Raw genomic sequence first — 18,869 nt, 5'->3', positions numbered from 1 at the left:
ACACAACATGCTCCAATCTTGATAGATTGTGGCCCAGAAGCATAATATTCCACAGTAAAGTGGAATGTCTGAAAAAAAGCTTCAATTTTATTTACTTTAACTGTTGAGACCCTTCAAAATTATATCTCCTGCAACTAACTAGTCATCATTCTATAATTAGTACACTGTTAACAGATAGCCAGTAAGACCCATTATTGTGCTGTTCAATTTAAAAAAAGGTGTTTTACTTCCTTCACAGAACACTGGTGTTTGGAAGATCTCTATCGTGAATTGGTGAAACAATACGTTGATGCAGTTGAAAAACTCCAAGGGCGGCGACCTGATCCAGCAACCATTGAAGGATGTTCTCAGCTGAAACCGAACAACTATCTACTAGCTTGGCATACTCCTTTTAATGAAAAAGGTATCAAGCCTTTAATGCAGTAGTTTGCTTAAAATGAAAGAAATATAATTAGCTTGAAGCTCTGTTGAGTGATTTAAAATTCAAGCGTCTCAAAACCTTTCAATTTTTTTTTTATTGTCAGCAAAAAGGGATAGGAGGATGTGATAGTAAAGGGTGTTATGGAAGGATTTGAGACAGTGATAGGAATATTCTACCTCTGAAGTTTGAATATTGTCTTAATTTTTATGCAAAAGCATCTAATGTAATTATTTTCAAATGCATATTTCCCACCTCAAGTACTAATTATTTCAAAAGGTGCATTTTTAGCATATTGTTATCATCTGATTTCAAAATCTACAGAGAAAAAGCATGTTTTTTGAGCATTGTCAAAGCCAACTGGTCTGGTGTGGACTGACAAACCTTTTATGGCTTTTGTCAATGCTTGCTTCTTTTTATCACCATTTTTGTAAAATATTATTGTTGTCGAAGCTGCAGGTGGCTCAAAGCAAAACTATTTTTTGGTCTCAAAAACCTACTATTGCCAAAGTAGTCTCTGATACTGAAGGGAACTGCTTTGTGTTTAGATACGCTCCTTGTGAAAGGGTAGAATGCCATAATTCACGGAGAAGTTAGCCACAGACGGAAGTGGGCTGGCCCACTGCCCCATGCTGTTTGCTGCATTGGGAGGAACAAAAATGTTAAAGATACAATACCAGACCAATACATTGAGAGAGCTGATTGAATGCCCCCATAAGTAAGCATAATAATAACATCAAGATGTATTGGCAAATGGAATACTTAAAATACGTTGTGATATTGATTTAAATTAAGATTTTTATTTTCTCTGTGTTTCTATATAGAACTTTCATGGTATATTCCCCTCATCTGCTTGATCGAGTAATGAGCAATTATTAGGGCTACCTAATTTGTGTGATTAATTATTGTGAATTGTTTGAATATGCTTATCCAGTGGTTCCTTCATTTTTTGAAGTCAGTTTTTATCAGTGTCTTTCAACTGCCTGTTTATACAGCTACCCACCATAAAAATTAACAAAATGTGTTTTCCACTGTGTACAACAATATATATGCTTTTGCTGCAGTGAAAGTTATGACACAGAGATTAATATTGCAGGATCTTTAGTGCCCTTAATTTGGGTAATCAATTTATGGTACATGCTGCTGGACCTAATCTAGATGTGTTTTTAATGGATCTGTCGAACTCAGTCAAACACTATCCCTTTACCTTGTGTTCACTGACTCTCTCTCACTCACTGTCTCACCCATGCTCCCTGCCTCTTTCCGGACTACAGGATTTGTCAGACTAGTAATGGCTATAGAATTTTGTCAAATTGAAAAATTGTTTAAGAAACCAATGCCAGACGCAGTTCAAGGTGATTTTCCTGTTTCATTTGAAATATTATAAAAAAAGGTGGCAGTGGCCACGCCTACCCGTAAGTTGACACCTTATGCATTTTTGAAATTTCTGGGTTACACTAGATAAACTTATACCCCTGCATTGTTAACTGCACATAGTTCAATCTTTTTAGCTTGCTTCCCATTGTCTTCATGTAGTGTTCACAAACCTACATGTCCCTTGTCAAGTGAGATGCTTTCAGCCAGATCTGGCATTTTATCCAACATCATTCTGAGTTCGGGAGCATGTAATTATCTAAAAAATCTGCACCATGCAAAGTGCAAGTTTCTTTTAAGTTTGAAAGTAAACTTTTATTGAAATAAATATGCAATTATAATGAGAAGAAATACAAGATACTCATTGAACATATAACCAGAGGTATTAAAAAACATAAAATATAAGAGACAAAAAGGAAAAAGAGAAAAAAGTGCAATAATCATACACCATCATGAAAAGATAATAACTATATAACAGTATCAGAAAACTCTACAAAAATACCAAAAGGCATAAAACTAAAAATCCAAATAATAATAGTAAAGGACAATTCATGGAGGTTTAGGTAATTCTTCAGTTCGAGGACTATGTAAATATGAATTATGGGCAGAATTATTTGAAAAAGTAGTTATGGGTAGCTATAAGAGATCCCTTTTGATAGCAAGCATAACTGGATAAACATATACTCTATCAAACCTGTGATTATAACAAACTCCATACCACCATGCTTGAAAAGATACCTGAGCTGCATCCTTCCAAGGCTTTGTAATCTGGTGAAAAGCAACAGCCAGATGTAAATCTATTATATTAAAATCTTTGGATTGAGATGACCATTCATCAGAAATACTACCTAGGAAAATATTACTAATATTTATTTATTTATTTATTTTTTATTTTTTTTTTATTTTCCTAGGTAGTATTTCTGATGAATGGTCATCTCAATCCAAAGATTTTAATATAATAGATTTACATCTGGCTGTTGCTTTTCAATAAAAAAAAGAAAAAATATTAATAAGGTCACTGAGCAAGATGGCGGTCTGGCCATAGGACCGCACAGCAGCGTCCTGTCTGAGCTCCGTGAAAAGCTACATGGGGTAAAGAGTTAGCATTAGCGAGAAACTAGCTGTGGTCTTAGGGAAGATTTGTTTCAACGGCGGAAAGAAAATCGGCATCCCGGTGGCTCCATACGGCAACGAGAGCGGCGATTGCGGTGATGGCGGCAGAAGTAAGAAGAGAAGAGTAAGAGTAAGAAGAGAGTACAGACTCTTCTAGCAGGTTAAAATACCGATTCACAGACAGTCAATGAACGAGAGAGACTTGGGAAGACGGGAAGCGGCAGGCAGCAAGCGGGAACGGCAAGCGGGAATTGAGCAAAAATCTGCCATTAAGATTAATATGAGCTTACCCGCTACGCAGCCTTCCCTCTTTGAACGTGGCTTACCGAAGTCTGGCTCAGCGGATTGTAGAGAATTGGCTCTTCTGCTCTGGTGGGCTGTCTCTAACGCTACGCCGTCAGGTCTACAACAGCAATACCTGCAACACCTGCAGGAACAGAAACACGAACATTGGTGTAGTACCTCCGCGGAGCTCAGGGCGGGGCTCAGAGCGGAGCTGTGTGTGGAAGCAGCGACAGTGTATGGAAAACCACAGGAGTTGAGCTCAGAGGTCCTTGATCTCTTCAGCAGGGAGAGTGATTTCGACAACCTGTGTCTGCGATTGGGGAGAGCCGTTTTGGAAATTTTGAATTTGAGTTTAGCACCATTTGAAGACTTAGCCAATTTAAGTCTAGCTAATAAAAGTAAATGCCACTTGTGTGATAAAAATGGTATTTCTCTGTTGTCAGACTTTCAACCACAAATCAAAAATAAAAGAGCATTCAAATAACATGTGTATAAGATTTGCTGAGGGTGTAGAACAAGACCAGCAATTAAATGGAACGGTAGAATATATTCTGTGTAATGTAGCAGGAGTGATCAAAAGTCGATTGTAGATAAAAAACAAAGTTTGAGTTGTGTAAGCTGCTCTAGAAGATTTCCATATTTTGATCCAAATTTTATTCCAAAGTGGAATTGAAAAAATAGCTTTCAAATCAATTTCCTAAACACTCTTTACCTCTGTTTTATCTCTAGTATCAGAAACGATTGTCAGATGTTTATATTATTGGGATGCATAAGGCAATATATCCAATAGTATATGTATATGAGGTGGTGGCGAAGAAAGTATATGATCAAAGGAGAATTTGTTATATTCAGTTACAGAGACTAATATTTAGCTTCTATGAATCTGGGAAGGAGAAATGTGACTGTACTAACAAAAATGGAAGACAAACACCATTTTGAAAAACTAGTGAATTCATTTTAAGCCTTTAACATACCAATCTTTTGGTAAACAACGTTTACCACAAATTTTTTACTACGCGGTACCTTTACCACGCGGCCGTTACAACGCAAGTCGTTACCACGACTTGGGCTGGAGGGCGCTGTGGGATAAGGAATTTTATAAATTTATATTCCAACACCTTCCCTAGTATCCACGGGGACTGGTGTTGGAATATAAAATTATAAAAATCCTAAATCCGCGCCCTCCAACGCAAGTCGTGGTAACGACTTGCGTTGTAGCGGCCGCGTGGTAAAGGTATGCGTTGTTACAACCTGCGTTGTAACAACGTACATCCCAATCTGTCCCAAAAATTGTTTTATTATGGATTTTAATAGAAGTATTGTACCAAATTGCGGACTGCAAAAATTGATCTTAAGGATTTCTATAAGAAATAAAAATATTTTAAAGTATCTTACATGAGTTCCTAAAAATCAGAAAAGATAGAGATGAGGGCCTGGAAGTAAAAGATAAACATTCCATGAAAAAAAATGGGAAAATGATTTCTCAAAATCAGTCCATAATGTAGAGAGTAAAGGATTGTTATCCTGTAATAAATTAGAAGTTTGTTTAAGGCAAAAGGCTAAATGAAAGGTTTGGAAATCTGGAAAATTAATTCCTTCCATATGTTTAGGTCTTTTAAGTTTTCAGAGTGACATTCTGTTTTTTCATTATTCCATAAGAAATTACATAACATTGAATATATCTTTTTATATTGAGAATGAGGAATATTAAGAGGCATGTTCGAAAGTTAAAATAATATTATAGAAACTAGCATCATTTTTATAGTATCTAAGCAACCCCATCAAGATAAAAATAAAGGATTCCAAAGAGATGTAAATGAAAGTGAAACTGTGTGCACTGCTTTCAACTTTAAAGGTAAAGTATCTTTAACGGTATCGGTGAACCACAAGTCAAGCTATTTAATCATAACTTGATTTCAATGAAAAGAGGAAGAAATGAAATCGACATGAACACATAACCTTTAGAGGGGAAGAATTTCACACTTATCCGCATTTAATTTATAGCCTGAAACAGATGCAAAGTTATCTACTTCTAATAAAAAAGCCGGTAAAGACCTCTGTGGATGAGAGATAAAAAGTAAAATATCATCAGCATAAACAGAGAGTTTTAGCTGGTTATGTCCATAAATACAGCCTGCTATTTGCAGATTTGCTCAAAACCTTATTAAAAAGGGTTCTAAGGCAAGGATAAACAATAAAGGAGAAAACAGACAGCCTTGTCAAACACCTCTATAAAGAGAGATATAAGACCATTGACTAAAATAGCTGACTTGCGGGAAGAATTCAACAAGAAGCATAGATGATAAATTTAGAACCAAACCCGAACCAGGAAAGCGTAGAAAAGATAAAAGACCAATTTATTCTGTCAAATTCTTTTTCTGCATCGAAAGAGAGAGCTGCAATAGGAGAATTATATGATTTAGATTTATTAAGAACATACAAAATAGTCTAGTATTATCTGAGAGATACCTACCTTTAATGAACCCACATTGTTCCCTCCCGGTTAATTGAGGTAATAGAGCATCCAAATGAAGAGCAAATATTTTCAGAAAAATATTATAGTCTAACTTTATTGGAGAGATTGGGCGGTACATTTGACATAATTTATGGTCCTTATTGTCCTTGGGAAGAAGACATATTAAAGTCTCTTGAAAAGAACCTCCCGATACACGAGATGATATAAAAATAAAAAAAAGGTTGGTCTAATCTAGGTAGAAGAACCAAGGAAAATTATTAATAAAATGTAATGGTAAAACCACCAGGACCCAGAGCCTTACCACGTTTAATGAAGTGAATAGCATTAGAAATATCTTGAATTTGAATATCCGCATCCAATATAGAAAAATCATTGCTATGTTGTGAAGGAAAAGGGATGTATGATAATTATTGAAGAAGATCTTGGGTATCAGAATGCGATTCTGGGGAATACATAGTCTGAAAAAATTGTGTAAATTCCAAAAGTATATCTTCATTTTTGTTTATAGTTTGATTGGTAAAGGTTAAAAGAGAGTACATTTTAGTATGTTCTTTTGTTTTTATTTTAAAGTAGTAGGCAAGATGTTTTCCTGCTTTAGTCTGACCCCCATAATATTTGTCACTGAATTTGAGTAAATAAGAGTTGGCAATTTCTGTAGAAAGTTTATTAAATTCAAATTTGGCAGTAGCTAGATCATCTAAAACAAGTTTAGAGTTAGAATTATAAAAAGAGTGTTCTAGTTGCTTAATACATGAATTGAGTACTTTTAAATTGTTCGAGGCAGACTTCCGTTTCCGGAATATTAAATTAATAATAAAATCTCTAGAAGCAGCTTTAAAAGCACCCTAAATAATCTGAGGAGAAAGGTCAGGAGATTTTTTTTTTAAATGTATTAGCAAATTGTTCAAAAGTATATGTAAACTGCAGATCTAAAAGAAGAGAATTGTTATATCTCCATTGTCTAGTTCCCTGAATAGGGGGGAGGAGATCTAAATCAAAAGTGACTGGTGCATGATCTGCAATTAATATGGACCCTATATCAAAGTTGATAACATGTTGGGCAAGAGCATTAGAAATAAACATATAATCTATCCGAGATTGTGAGAAATGACCAGGGGAAAATAAAGTATACTCTTGAAGCATTGGATTGCATAGTCTCCAAGCATCAACAAGAGATCATTGGGATATTGTCAATTTAAACTGGGAATGCAATTGTGAAGGCCTAAATCTAGTTTTAGCGTCTGTCTATAATGGGATCAAAAATCATGTTACAATCACCACTAACTATCAAATTATCATCAATGTAAGTCATCAATTTAGACAATACCCATGGCCAAAAGGATTTATCTGGATTAGTAGGCACATAAAGATTTACAATAGTTAAGGGAATTTTATCAATGAGTAAGGAAACAGAAACCCATCTACCGTCACAATCACCATCCGGGGCAAGAATTTGTATATCCAGACGTTTATGACATAAAACAGGCAACCCCATTATATTTTCCTGTACCCGGAGAGCAAAAATATGATCAACCCATTGTCTTTTAAGTTTAGCCACTTCTTTGTCTGGGATATGTATTTCCTGCAACAAAACAAAATAACCTTTTAAATTGGAAATATGGGACAAAACCCTTTGACGTTTTATGGAAGAGCCCAAACCTTTAATATTCGATGAAATAAACCTAATTGCCATCTACAATACAGTAATACATTTTTAAAAAATGAGTACAACCAATAATGACAATTATTTGATAAAAACAGTATAAGTGTAACAAAATATAACCATGAAAGTATAATAGCATATCAAAATAGATTGCATATGAAAGAGAAAATGGAATCGGAGAAAAGGAAAGAGAGTTAAGGAAAGAAAGAATAGAATATTAAAGCTGGGAAAAAGAAGGGATATAAAAAGATGAATAAAAAAGGATAAGATTCTGATAAACTATTTCTGAGAGAATAAAACAGAAGAAACAGAAGGAAGAGAATTAAGGCAAAAAAGGAAGAAAGAGACAAAAAACATATATAAAATACAGAAAATTACATACCAGAAAACACACACAAAAGTCTAGGGTGGTAAAGCCACATAAGGGAAACAACACATTACCTGGAGCCCTCGGGACAGAAACGGGAGGAAGTAAGTACATCATCCAGAGGTACAAAGAGTCACATGAAGGATGTATGAGAAAGGCAGTACCTAATAAAAAGAAAAACGTATTATATCAATGTTAACATGAAACAATACATGAGACAAGTTACCAGGAATATATTGAAAATGCTAACCAGAATTGGTAACATAAGGTAAACAATAAAACTAGAAATTTCCATATCCTCCACTCAACAGTTGTCCAGAAAACGTTGGACTAGACAAGGATCTTCGTAGGCCATAGTTTTATTTTTATAAGTGACTTTAAAAAGGCAGGGATCTATAAGACCAAATCTGGCGTTTATGCTTCGTAGCGCTGGCCTCATATCCAAAAATGTCTTTCTTCTATCCGCCATTGCCTTAGCATAGTTTTGAGAAAAGAAAAGAGTAGAACCTAGCCATGAGATTTTACCTTTGATTTTAACTGCGTGTAGAACTTTTAACAAATGTGTGCACTCTAAAAATACAAAAGAACACCTCTTTTCTTCTTCCTCAAGAATTAGTTCCATAGAGATTGATGGAGGAGATATAGCTGGCGAAGGCGGGTCTTTTTTAACCCTTTTCCCAGATGAAAGCACTGAAGTACCAGATAGCTTAGACACAATTTTAGAAGTAGGAAGTGGAATACTTGAGGATCGTGCAATTCTTACCACACCTTGCTCTGATTCTGCCATGGTTTTGCGAAGAACGCTGTAAGGATTAAAGTCAACCACCGATGGAGCAGAAGGAGAGGAAATGTTGACAGAACGATGAGCAGGCTTTGTTCTCCCCATACGCAGACAGCGCAAAAAACAGAATGCAGCCTATTTAAAGAAGGAAACTTGAAGAGGTGCGCAGTAGTATACAGCATATGACATTATTCTCCTTTTATTCAAGAATATTGCAATCACAGGGAAGACTAAATAAGGCAATGTATCAAAGTGTCAGAAGAGCCAAAAATTAAATGTAGTAATTTGTGACCACTGAGGAGGTATGAAGCAGAAAAAATCCAATTGAGATAAAATGAAAATATTATCTGTAAAAGAACAGCTTGTATATTATCAAAATATTAGTGTCCCATGCTGCATAAAGTTTGTTATCACTTACATTTGAGGAAAAATATCCTCACGGTAAAACAAAATGGCGGACACGAGTCCTGAAGGAGACGCGTTATGCCGATAAAGGATAAATTGCAGTTTCCTATTTAAAACAAAGGTATGTTAACGGTAGAAAAATGATGTATGTAGTCTCATGTTGTGATCAGCAGCATTTGCGCAGGAATGATGAAGTCCTTCCTCAGGTGGAAGCTGAGACCTCCTGCGCCGCCTTAGAGCTTCAAGCAAGAGCAGCCATTCTCTTCTGCATCCAAGGCACGCCCCAAAAAGTGGAAGTTTCTAAAGAACCAGGACTAGATGAAGGTTTAACTGATCACAAGAGTCACTTCTCAGCTGTAATGATTTTTATTTCACTATTTGGGTATGTGGACATTGCTGACATGCTTTCTCCATTCCCCATGCACATAGTGCACAGGTATCAACTCCATCATGCATTTGATGATGAAATCATGGAATATTTGGCATGTGATCTTCTAGAGATATTGTAAATTAGCATTCTTTCCTTTTGTGTGATCAGAATAAAAAACTGTCAAACATCAAATGTAATTTGCATTATCCCAGCAGTGTAATAAATGATTCAATTGCATGTGAAAATATGATTGTAAACTCCTCATCTCTAGACTAACCACACGAAAAACCAAAACAATCAATATACAACAGTTTTAGTGCCATCCATAAAATTTAAAACCCTCACAGCCTAATCTTACCTTAATCTGTGTTGCTGTTGCCTCTATAACAAATTCACAATATGTGACCTTTCAGTAACACATCAAAATGGCACATTATTTCTCACTTCATTGTCCTTGGATGATTTCTCATCTCATTGTCCTTGGATGGAAATGTAATTTGTAGGAGTATGGATCATGTATGTCTATCTGCTGATACTGATAAGGGTTAAATCCCTTTCAGTGGAATTTTACCAACAACCCAGCAACCTAAACCTAATTTTGAAGCAAGCAAAACTCTCATTTTTACATGAATATCCAGCCTGGGAACTGCTTGGCTGACTATTGACCAGTGGTGGCCGCTACTTATTAGGGGTGGCAGGGCGGGGGCGGTGAGGGCCTCTTCATCCTCTTCGGCTCCTTTACAGCAGGTAGCACCCAGGCTCCTGAATCCCCTAGCCAATCACAACACTGCAATGCAATGTTGTAATTGGTCTGAGCGCTGTGGTTCGGTGCTCAGATGGGGAATGGGAGCCTGGGCATGTTCTCCACCCAGGCTGTAATGCAGCATGTTTGCACCAAAATATAGGGCTAAACGCAAAATGACTATTCTCGAGTAATGTCACGTAATCATATGGAATTCTGAAGTAAATCCGCGTGATTATGCTTTACTGAATTATGCGAGTTACAGCCAGGGGCGGCTTCTCCTTAGGGTCCAAAAGGGTGGCGTCCCCTCATAATCAAGTCTAACTCGCATCACAGTGATGAACATTTCACAGCTTTTACATCTAACGAAACAATCTCACTGATCATTTGTTTACATTTAAGAGCTGCAATATTAACTGGCACCAGAAAAGGGCTCCCCTGATCTATTTTGTGCATGTGTCAGACATGGGCTGTTACAGTCCAACATCCTTTCACAGACACAATACATATATGGCATGCTGCACTAGTGTCAGGCAGTGCATCATGTCAAGATGTGAGCGGGTTCACAACGATCGGGCGGCATCGTTAGAGTTACTCAAGGATTTTGAACTTAGCGGTCTGAAGAGTGATTACATTGAGGACTTGTGATACCGAGAAGAATTACTGAACGTTGACGCCACCTAAACAGAAACCCACTGTGGGTTGGAAATATCACCACAAACTGAAGTACTTTACACAGAAGACATGGCATTAAGGAAGTTGTGGGACAACCTCCCCATTTGCGACGAAACACATGTTAGCTGTTGGGAGCAGTTTGGAAGATCTACGCAATTAAACAAAACAACCAAGAAGAAAAAAAAGAGAATAGTGTTTATTATTTATATGTATTGACTATGTACACTGACTAATTGAGGAACTTCAATCATTTACAATGTGTGCTAAGGAGTGTTAGTTGTTCATGTCAAATAATGGTGATTTGGAGCTTGTCAGTCATGCACCCTTATGCCCCACCAGAAGCCATGATTAAGGAAAAACAAGCATTTGCAATGCAATAGGTTTTGCAGTTGTGAGAGTTAGATAGGGTGACCAGACGTCCCGGATTTGCCCAGACAGTCCCCGTTTTTTACCCGCTGTCCCGGCAGATTTTGGTCATTTTGGCTCATGTCCGGGTTTTTAAAGGGGGTCGACTGAAAACATTGAGATGCACTTTTTTGGGTGTTATAAAGCTGTGCTAGTGAGCAGCTATTATAATAAAGCAGTTTAATTAATATGTATGATGTTGGTTGTAGAAATTACATTTTATTTATTTTCTTAATGCCTTTTCTGTGATCTTATGTTGATGAGAACTGTCATTCTGCAGCATTCTGTTGATGAAAAATTGTAGTCCTTCTTCTATTTTCCGAAAATGTCCCGGTTTTTGGTTCTCAAGGTCTGGTCACCCAAGAGTTAGAGCTATTGGTGTTGTAAATGACAATCTGGCAGATGCATCAAAGTTATGTTTTGTGAGTCCTTAATAGCGAATTTTAAGGAATCGCTATTAAAGACTCGCAAAACGGGATGCATGTAGGAATCGCAATGTTATTAGCGATTCCTACAAATTCCTTATTTGCGAAACGGTAATAGCTAATCGCTAATATGGAATGGCATTCCCATTCATTCCTCTGGGCCTAAAGGCCCATAGGAATGAATGGGAAAGCCATTCCTTATTAGCGATTAGCTATAACCGAATCGCTAATGTTTCGCTATTTCAAGGGTGCCAGGGTGTCCAAAGGACACCCTGTTGCACCCCTGAAATGGACCTGTGCACAAATGTTACACACACACATGCCCTAAGGGCATGTGTGTGCGCAACATGTAACTTTGAAAAATGCACAAAAGTGCATTTTTCAAAGTTTTAGCAAATTACCACGAAGTTCAAATTCATGGTAATTTGCTCCCCCTATTAGCGAATTCGCTATTTTTTTGGGTTTAATGCATTGCATTTAAGGAATCTCATTTTGGGATTCCTTAAATGCAAGAGCAATTTAAGGAATCGCTATTTAGAGATTCCTTAAATTGCGATTTCTGCATTTGGGATGATGCATCCCAAATGCAAAAATACCGGGAGCAAACGGCCAGATTCTGAGAATCTGCCCGTTTGCTCCCGGTATTTTCTTTGATGCATCTGCCTGAATGTGTTTTACCCATGTGTTTCGGTTTGGAGTGGAGGTATGTGCGGCCACATGCATCATTGTAGGATTTTGAACTTCCTAAATTGCGAAAATTAAGGAATCGCAATTTAGGAATTGCAAAATCCTATGCATCAAGAAATCCTAAAAGTTTTTAGGATTTCTTAATTTTCGGAAATTGCGATTCCTTAATTGCGAATCACAATTAAGGAATGGCATTACATTGATTCCTATGGGCCTAGAGGCCCATAGGAATCAATGCCTTTTTGCGAATTGTTTTTTTGCCAATGACATTTTGTTGATGCATTGCAAGGGTGCTGAGGGGGGTTCAAGGACCCCCCCCTGCACCCTTGAAATGTTTGTTTTAGTGCAAGTTTCACACACACATGTCCAAAGGACATGTGTGTGTGTGTAACATGACACTTTCCAAAATGCTTTTTTAAAGAATTTCGCAAATTACCACGAGGGTCAACCTCGTGTTAATTTGCACTTCCTACTTCAAAATTCGCATTTTTTTTTTACAAATTCATGCATTGCATTTAAGGAATCGCACAAATGTGATTCCTTAAATGCATTTGCATTTTTAGGAATTGCAAAAAAATGCGGATTTTCAAAAATTGTTTCATGCATCCCAAAAACTTTTTTAGGAAGCGCAAACGGCCGAATTTACCGATTCGCACCGTTTGCACTTTCTAAATAGGTTGATGCATGTGGCCGGTGGTGTGGAGTGGAATTATGTGGGTTGGATTCGAATTGTTAGTTTTGTAATTGTGTTTGGTGGAAATGTGTGGTATGGAGTGTATTTGTGTACTGGAATTTTATGGCATGATGTGCAATTTTGTGGTGTGGTTTGTATATATGTGGTGTGTTGTATAATTGTGTTGTTGAGTTGAATTATGTGGTTTGTTGTTGAAATATGTGCTGTAGAATGTAAATGTGTGGTAAAGTACAGAATGAAAGTTAATAGCAAACACATGGAAACCTGTCACTATTTATCCAAATTTAGCTTAGCTGAAGGAGGAAATTAGGTGCTAAAACAGGCCCAAATGCATTAACTCTTGGATCTAAAAAGGCCACCACTGTTCAGTGAACTTGATTTCTCACAAATGTAGTGACCTCCTGGGGTCTACCACAGGCCAGCACCCTGACTTCCTTCTCAAAATGCATTCTTCACAGTCAGTCACTCCTGCAATCCCACCATGTGTCTAGACTCCTAAATAGTCACAAAACGCTTCACATTATCACACAGCCAAAGCTCTCAACCTACCACCCTAGCTACATAAGAGAAGGCACAAATTTGCAGAAAAGGCTGCAAGAAATAATTCAGCTACCATGTTGCCAACATAATAATAATTCCTAAACTACTGAACAATAGCAGCACAGAAGAAAACATAGGGCTGATAAGATCTGCAGAAAGGATGATGTGAGTGGTTACCAGATCGAAGTTAAAAGTGTTAACTTTCAGTAAAACATTTGGTGCTTGAGCATTAAGGGACTATTCCATGCTTAAACAGGAATTGGGCAACGGACCGCAAATCACTAGCCCAACTAAGCACTCTCATTGAAACATCTACCCCATCACCAACAAACTGCTGGAGACTGATCACCAACCTTCATTCCCATATTATGCACTGGAACAGCCTCAGAGCAAAGGATTAAATGGGAAGGAAGGGCTCCGACAAGAGGGTCAGTGAGGTTGCATAAAGAAGTACATCATCATGGCCTTTCTGAAAGGCAGAGAAACTGAAGAGATCAGATTTGAATACTGAGAGTCCAAGATGAGATAAGTATCTATCTCCTTGGCTGCCCATTAAAAATGCAGTGTGGACAGCATGAGGTTGTAGCATTGAGGAGCCAGATTTTAAAGCAGGACTTACCACTGGCTTTGTGGGCACGGGTTGCCATATGTCAAACCTGCCTGCAATAAATATATTCCAAGTGCAAAAAGGTTAGCTGTGTGCAGTAAGTGCAGGAATCCCTGGTCCCTCACAGGTTTTGTAGATAGCACTGCCAAGTCCATGACAGAGCACTCCCAGCACACTTACCAATCTCTTCTATTGTGCAGAGGAGCCCTCAGCAGCTCTCCCAGCTCCTCTCTCTAGACTTTGGGGGGTGGGTCCCTTTGTGCTGCGGGAGACTCGAGACGCGGGGTCTCTGGCTAGTTGCCTCCTTCCACCATGCCTGAGTTTGGAGATCTATTATGGTGGCCTGTCAGTTATTGTGAGTGCGCATGGCCTGCTACCAAACACAGTACAGAGGTTTCAGCAGCGATCACGGAAGGACCGTGCTTTAACCACCCGCTACTATGGTGGCCTTTCAGTTATTGCGTCTGCGCATTCGCAGAGTTTCTGCGTATGCGTCTGCGCATACGCAGAGTTTCAGCAGCAGTCATGGAAGGGCTGTGATTCAACCACCTGCTACTATGGAGTGCCTATCAATTATTGTGTCTGTGCAACCACTGCACCAAACACAATGCAGAGCTTTCAGCAGCTGTCACGGAAGGGATGTGATTTAACCACTCGCATTGCAAGGACCTTCTTACACTGTACAGCTTATTTGGTTAAAGCTGTACTTTAAACCCCACCCTGTCTATAAGATAGGAATGGAATGTTCTGCACCTAATAAAGACAAAGTGGGAGCTGAGTGGATTTACCCACACAACATGGTTTCAATACAGACTCTGCCTACCTATTTAGGAACGTTTTTCTAGTCTTTATCTAGTACGTCCCATTCAGAATGGCCTTTGCTCTGGTGGGCTGATAAAAATGAAGCAGCGCCCCTGAAGTGGCGCTCGCTGAAGAAAGGAAACTCATGGAAAGTCGTCAGCTGAGTGCAAGCTGAGGCAAAGCGAGATGGCGGCTGGAAGCAGCGCAAAGAAATTATAAAAAAGAATGCACGCGTAAGAAAACTGTACTTGGGCGGTGCTGTTCTACAGAAAAATGTAAGTGACATATCACTGCCTACACCAGTTACGAGGTAGCAAAGAGCAACACTGGACTGAACTAATGATAAGCAGTAGGCAGGGGCAAAGTAGACTACATCAGATCTTGCAGACAGCACTTGCGTGCTGCCTAGGCTCGACCTAATGACAGTATTTCGTCCTATCTGAGCTTCTGACTGGGCATAAGGGTATGAGCCTTACTCTGGCACCATGTTTGTTTTATCTAAAAGTTGGCAATCAACATGCAGAAGGAACTCTGGCTGAGGCAAACCCCAGGTGAGTTTCCACGTGCTGTATTTGAGTGAAAGCATGTTGCTTATGTGCCTGTCTGAGAGCGTGTGCCAGTGTGTGTGTATATGAGCATGTGTGTGTTTGTGTGTGATTGTTCAGAATGCAGCAAAAGAATAATAAACAATATGCCTGGGTGAGCAAAACAAATAAACAAGAAGTGCCAATCAGTGGCAGCTGGTGAATTTATAAAGTGGTAGGGCATAAAAAGCATTAGATTATGACTGAGCAAGATCATGAACAGAATCAGCTAAATGTCATCAGCTGGATTTGGGTATCTAGGGGATCCGTGCCAAAAACAATTGTGAAAAAAACTGAACCTATTTGAAAATTTAAAATCATAATTATCTCATACATTTACAAAAGAAATCTAGAGGGTGGATGAACAAAACAATTATATTTCTTGCCTCTTTAGTGTGAGGAATCATATTGGTCATTCAAGATGCAAATGTTTTACCTGGTGTAGAATATTTGAAAAAATTGCCAGTGACACATAAATAGCCATTCAAAGCTATCAAACGAAAGGTCATTTTGCTGGAATATACTTACAACATCTCATCAATAGTTTCTTTAAATGGTAGTCAGAACTCAAATGAGTTCATTTAAGGCTCACAGTGGCACCAGCTGTGGCTCCTCCGCTAAGGCAGAGGAGCATTGCCCCACTTGTCTAAAAAGGAAAAGCAAAATGATAACTAACATTATTATCATTTTAGTTTTCCTTCCTGCTTGGGTGTGGGGTGGGTGGGGCTGAGCTACCCAGAGCAGGAGCCAGGGAGAGGAGTGTTAGGCTCACTCTGAAGTATGCAGGATTGTTTGGTTTGACCCTCTTGGGCTGGCCAAACAGTCCTACTCACTTTGCATGTTCCCCACCAGGCTGCATTACACAGCCTGGTACCCCAGTCTGAGCGCTAAACCACGGCTCTCAGACCAATCACAATGCTGCATTGCAGCGTTGTAATTAGGCATAGGATCCTGGGAGGCCGTGGGCTTCCTGACGCGGTGCGGAGAAGGCAGTGGAGGAGAGGTGGCGGCCGGCGACACCCAGGTAAGACATTTATTTTATTGTTTATTCCCCCCTCTGCCCCCCTCCCCCATCCCACCACCCACGTTTAGTAGCAGCCGCTACTGCTAAAAACACCCAAAAACATCCTGGCACAAGCTGCCGAAGCCACACACTTATTTTATATTGGCCACATATTTTTCGTAGTGTAATCAATGTGCACTTTTTTGCAGCGTCAGGATTTGGAGCAGCTACAAAAGCCATGTGCATTGGCATGAGATACTGGAAGCCTGAGGCACTGGAAAGTCTTATTGAAGTGAGCATTGAGTGTGGGCGAATGACTCACAATCACCCAACAGGTAATGCCAGATGAACTTTCGAAAATGCTAATACGTCTCTTATAAATTGTACATTTAATGAGCATATTGATTATATATTGCCTTGCAGGACTTATTACATACAGATGTGTTTCTTTGTAATTCAGAATCCATGCCTTATTTTATGCTTGGATCCATATGGTGAGGGAAAGCTTCATTGTAAAGTGAATTAAGGTAAATGCTTTGCTTCATAAACAAGAATTTCCAGACAGCAGCCTTTTGTGAAGGGCTGTGGTGCCAAATGTTCAGTTTGCATAAGTGGGGCGCTAATCCCTTGATGCATTTATCAATAAAAGAGTGAAGTGAAGCTGCCCTTGATGGATGCCTTGTCATTATTGAGCACAAATCTTGCTAAAACGATCCCTTCTTCTGAAATAAACTTTTAAATAACCTTTTCGGTTTACAAGCCCCTTATGTAATTTTGGGAAGCACTATTCCGTAACTGAGGAGTCACAGGGTGATATGATCATAAATTATGTCTAGTAGGTTGTGAATTCCCTTTCCATCTTTGTTCTTTGTAGTTATCTGTACCACATGTGTGAGAGCGAATCTCCTCCTTCTAAAAATAAAAACACATTTAAATAGAAAGTGTATGCTACATAACATGTGTATAATAAATGCAATATTTGTAGCAGTTAACCATATTTAACCATTTACCAGCATGTAAGAGAAATAATAATGGGCTGATTTAAGTTAGCCTAACTACAGATGCCATAATAACAACGATTTCTAAATTAGCATGGAAAGGCCTGTTTTTCATGCTGAACTGTTATTTTGCTCAAGGTGTTTTTTCTCTCCCACTGCAGATGCTCTAACTTTCCAGAAGCCTTCTGTTAGTTAGAGAATAGGTATTTGTTATGTATTAGGCAACTGATACTGAGGTTCTCAGTGGGAGGAGAGGAGATAGCAGGAAAGATGACTCATGGGAAAAGCTGTCTGAACCACTAGATGTGGACGAAGTATCTTTTCAATGACTTGTTTGTGTGATCTGTTGTGAAGATGTGAGAAACTAGGGAGTTTACTTGCTCGTAGGATTTTCTGAAATCCTACGGCATACCAAGAACAGAGAATGTATCAAATGTTTACATTTTTGTTCTTTCTGATTTCCATAAGCGTGTGTTCGTAGGGTGGGGATTCAGACAATCAGAGCACTCTTGTTAGAAATGGGTTTTCTGGTTGGCTAGGTAGGCACCTAAGCCAGGCAGAATCTACGACTCTAGTCAGGATAAGGCGATCACATGTCTAAAATAGCCCCTGCTCACCCCCTAGGTAGATTGTCACGAGCAGTCAGGCTTATCTCGGAGGCAATGTGTAAAGCATGTGCATATAACAAACAGTAATACAGTGATAGCATTACAAAAGGACACCACATCAGTTTGAGAAAAATATTCAATATTTATCTATGTAAAACAAGACCCAAAACAATAAAATTCCAATATACAGTGATCCAAATACCAATAAAACAAAAATAGACTTTATATACAGTTCCTTGAAGTTAATAGCTCCATCCAGGGCTATCACAGCATTGTGAACAAGCAAATTCAACAGTTCCATTCGATCGCTGCATCACAGGCCAGCTACGCTGTCCGAGAAACCCGTAACACAGTACTCCTGAAGATGCAAGGCTTCAGACCTTGCGGTGAGCTCCAGAGGAACAGCGTTGGGAGGCGTTGGTTCTGGAAGTTGGGGTTTAAGTCGTTGTACTCTTGAAGTCACACATGTTGCAGGTCGAAATTCGGGAGTTTGATGTCAGGAGTGGTAGCGTTGGCAGCCATCAGGGCTGCGGTGTGAGGCCGAGAAGTGCGACGTGCAGTGCCCCCAGGTCGCGTTGAAGGCAGTGGCTCGGTGACGGTCGACCAGAGGCATCAGTGACACCTGGGCTGTGGTGTGAAGCAGGGTAGTGCTAGTTGCAGTGCTGATAGGTCATGGTGCAGGCAGCGTGTTGTCGTTGCTGAAGCGCTTTCGTTCATAGACTCAAGGCTGCGGTGCGAGATTGGGCAATGCGGTATGTGAGGCTCACAGGTTGCGGTGCAGGCAGCGGTGTCGGTTCACGAACTGGAGTCGATGGCACTGGCGTCGGTGGGCCAAGGCAGCGTGTGGG

At 39.1% G+C, this 18,869-nt stretch overlaps 1 protein-coding gene across 2 annotated transcripts in view; it reads left to right on the top strand.

Annotated features, from left to right (window-relative positions):
* Nucleotides 1-18,869, top strand: part of ADPRHL1 (ADP-ribosylhydrolase like 1) — a 290,079-nt gene that overhangs the window by 126,355 nt on the left and 144,855 nt on the right. Inside the window, exons 2-3 of one of the 2 annotated variants that reach the window (XM_078658053.1) lie at nucleotides 239-403; nucleotides 16,625-16,750. In XM_078658053.1, coding sequence (XP_078514179.1) covers nucleotides 239-403; nucleotides 16,625-16,750 — 291 coding nt within the window. The remainder of the gene's footprint in view (nucleotides 1-238; nucleotides 404-16,624; nucleotides 16,751-18,869) is intronic. The other variant, XM_078658054.1, reaches the window with a different exon arrangement.

This window comes from Lissotriton helveticus, chromosome 8 (genome assembly GCF_964261635.1).
Source record: "Lissotriton helveticus chromosome 8, aLisHel1.1, whole genome shotgun sequence".
Lineage (NCBI taxonomy): Eukaryota > Metazoa > Chordata > Amphibia > Caudata > Salamandridae > Lissotriton > Lissotriton helveticus.
The sequence above is the reverse complement of the archived record's forward strand: the minus strand, read 5'-3'. Positions and strand labels throughout refer to the sequence as shown.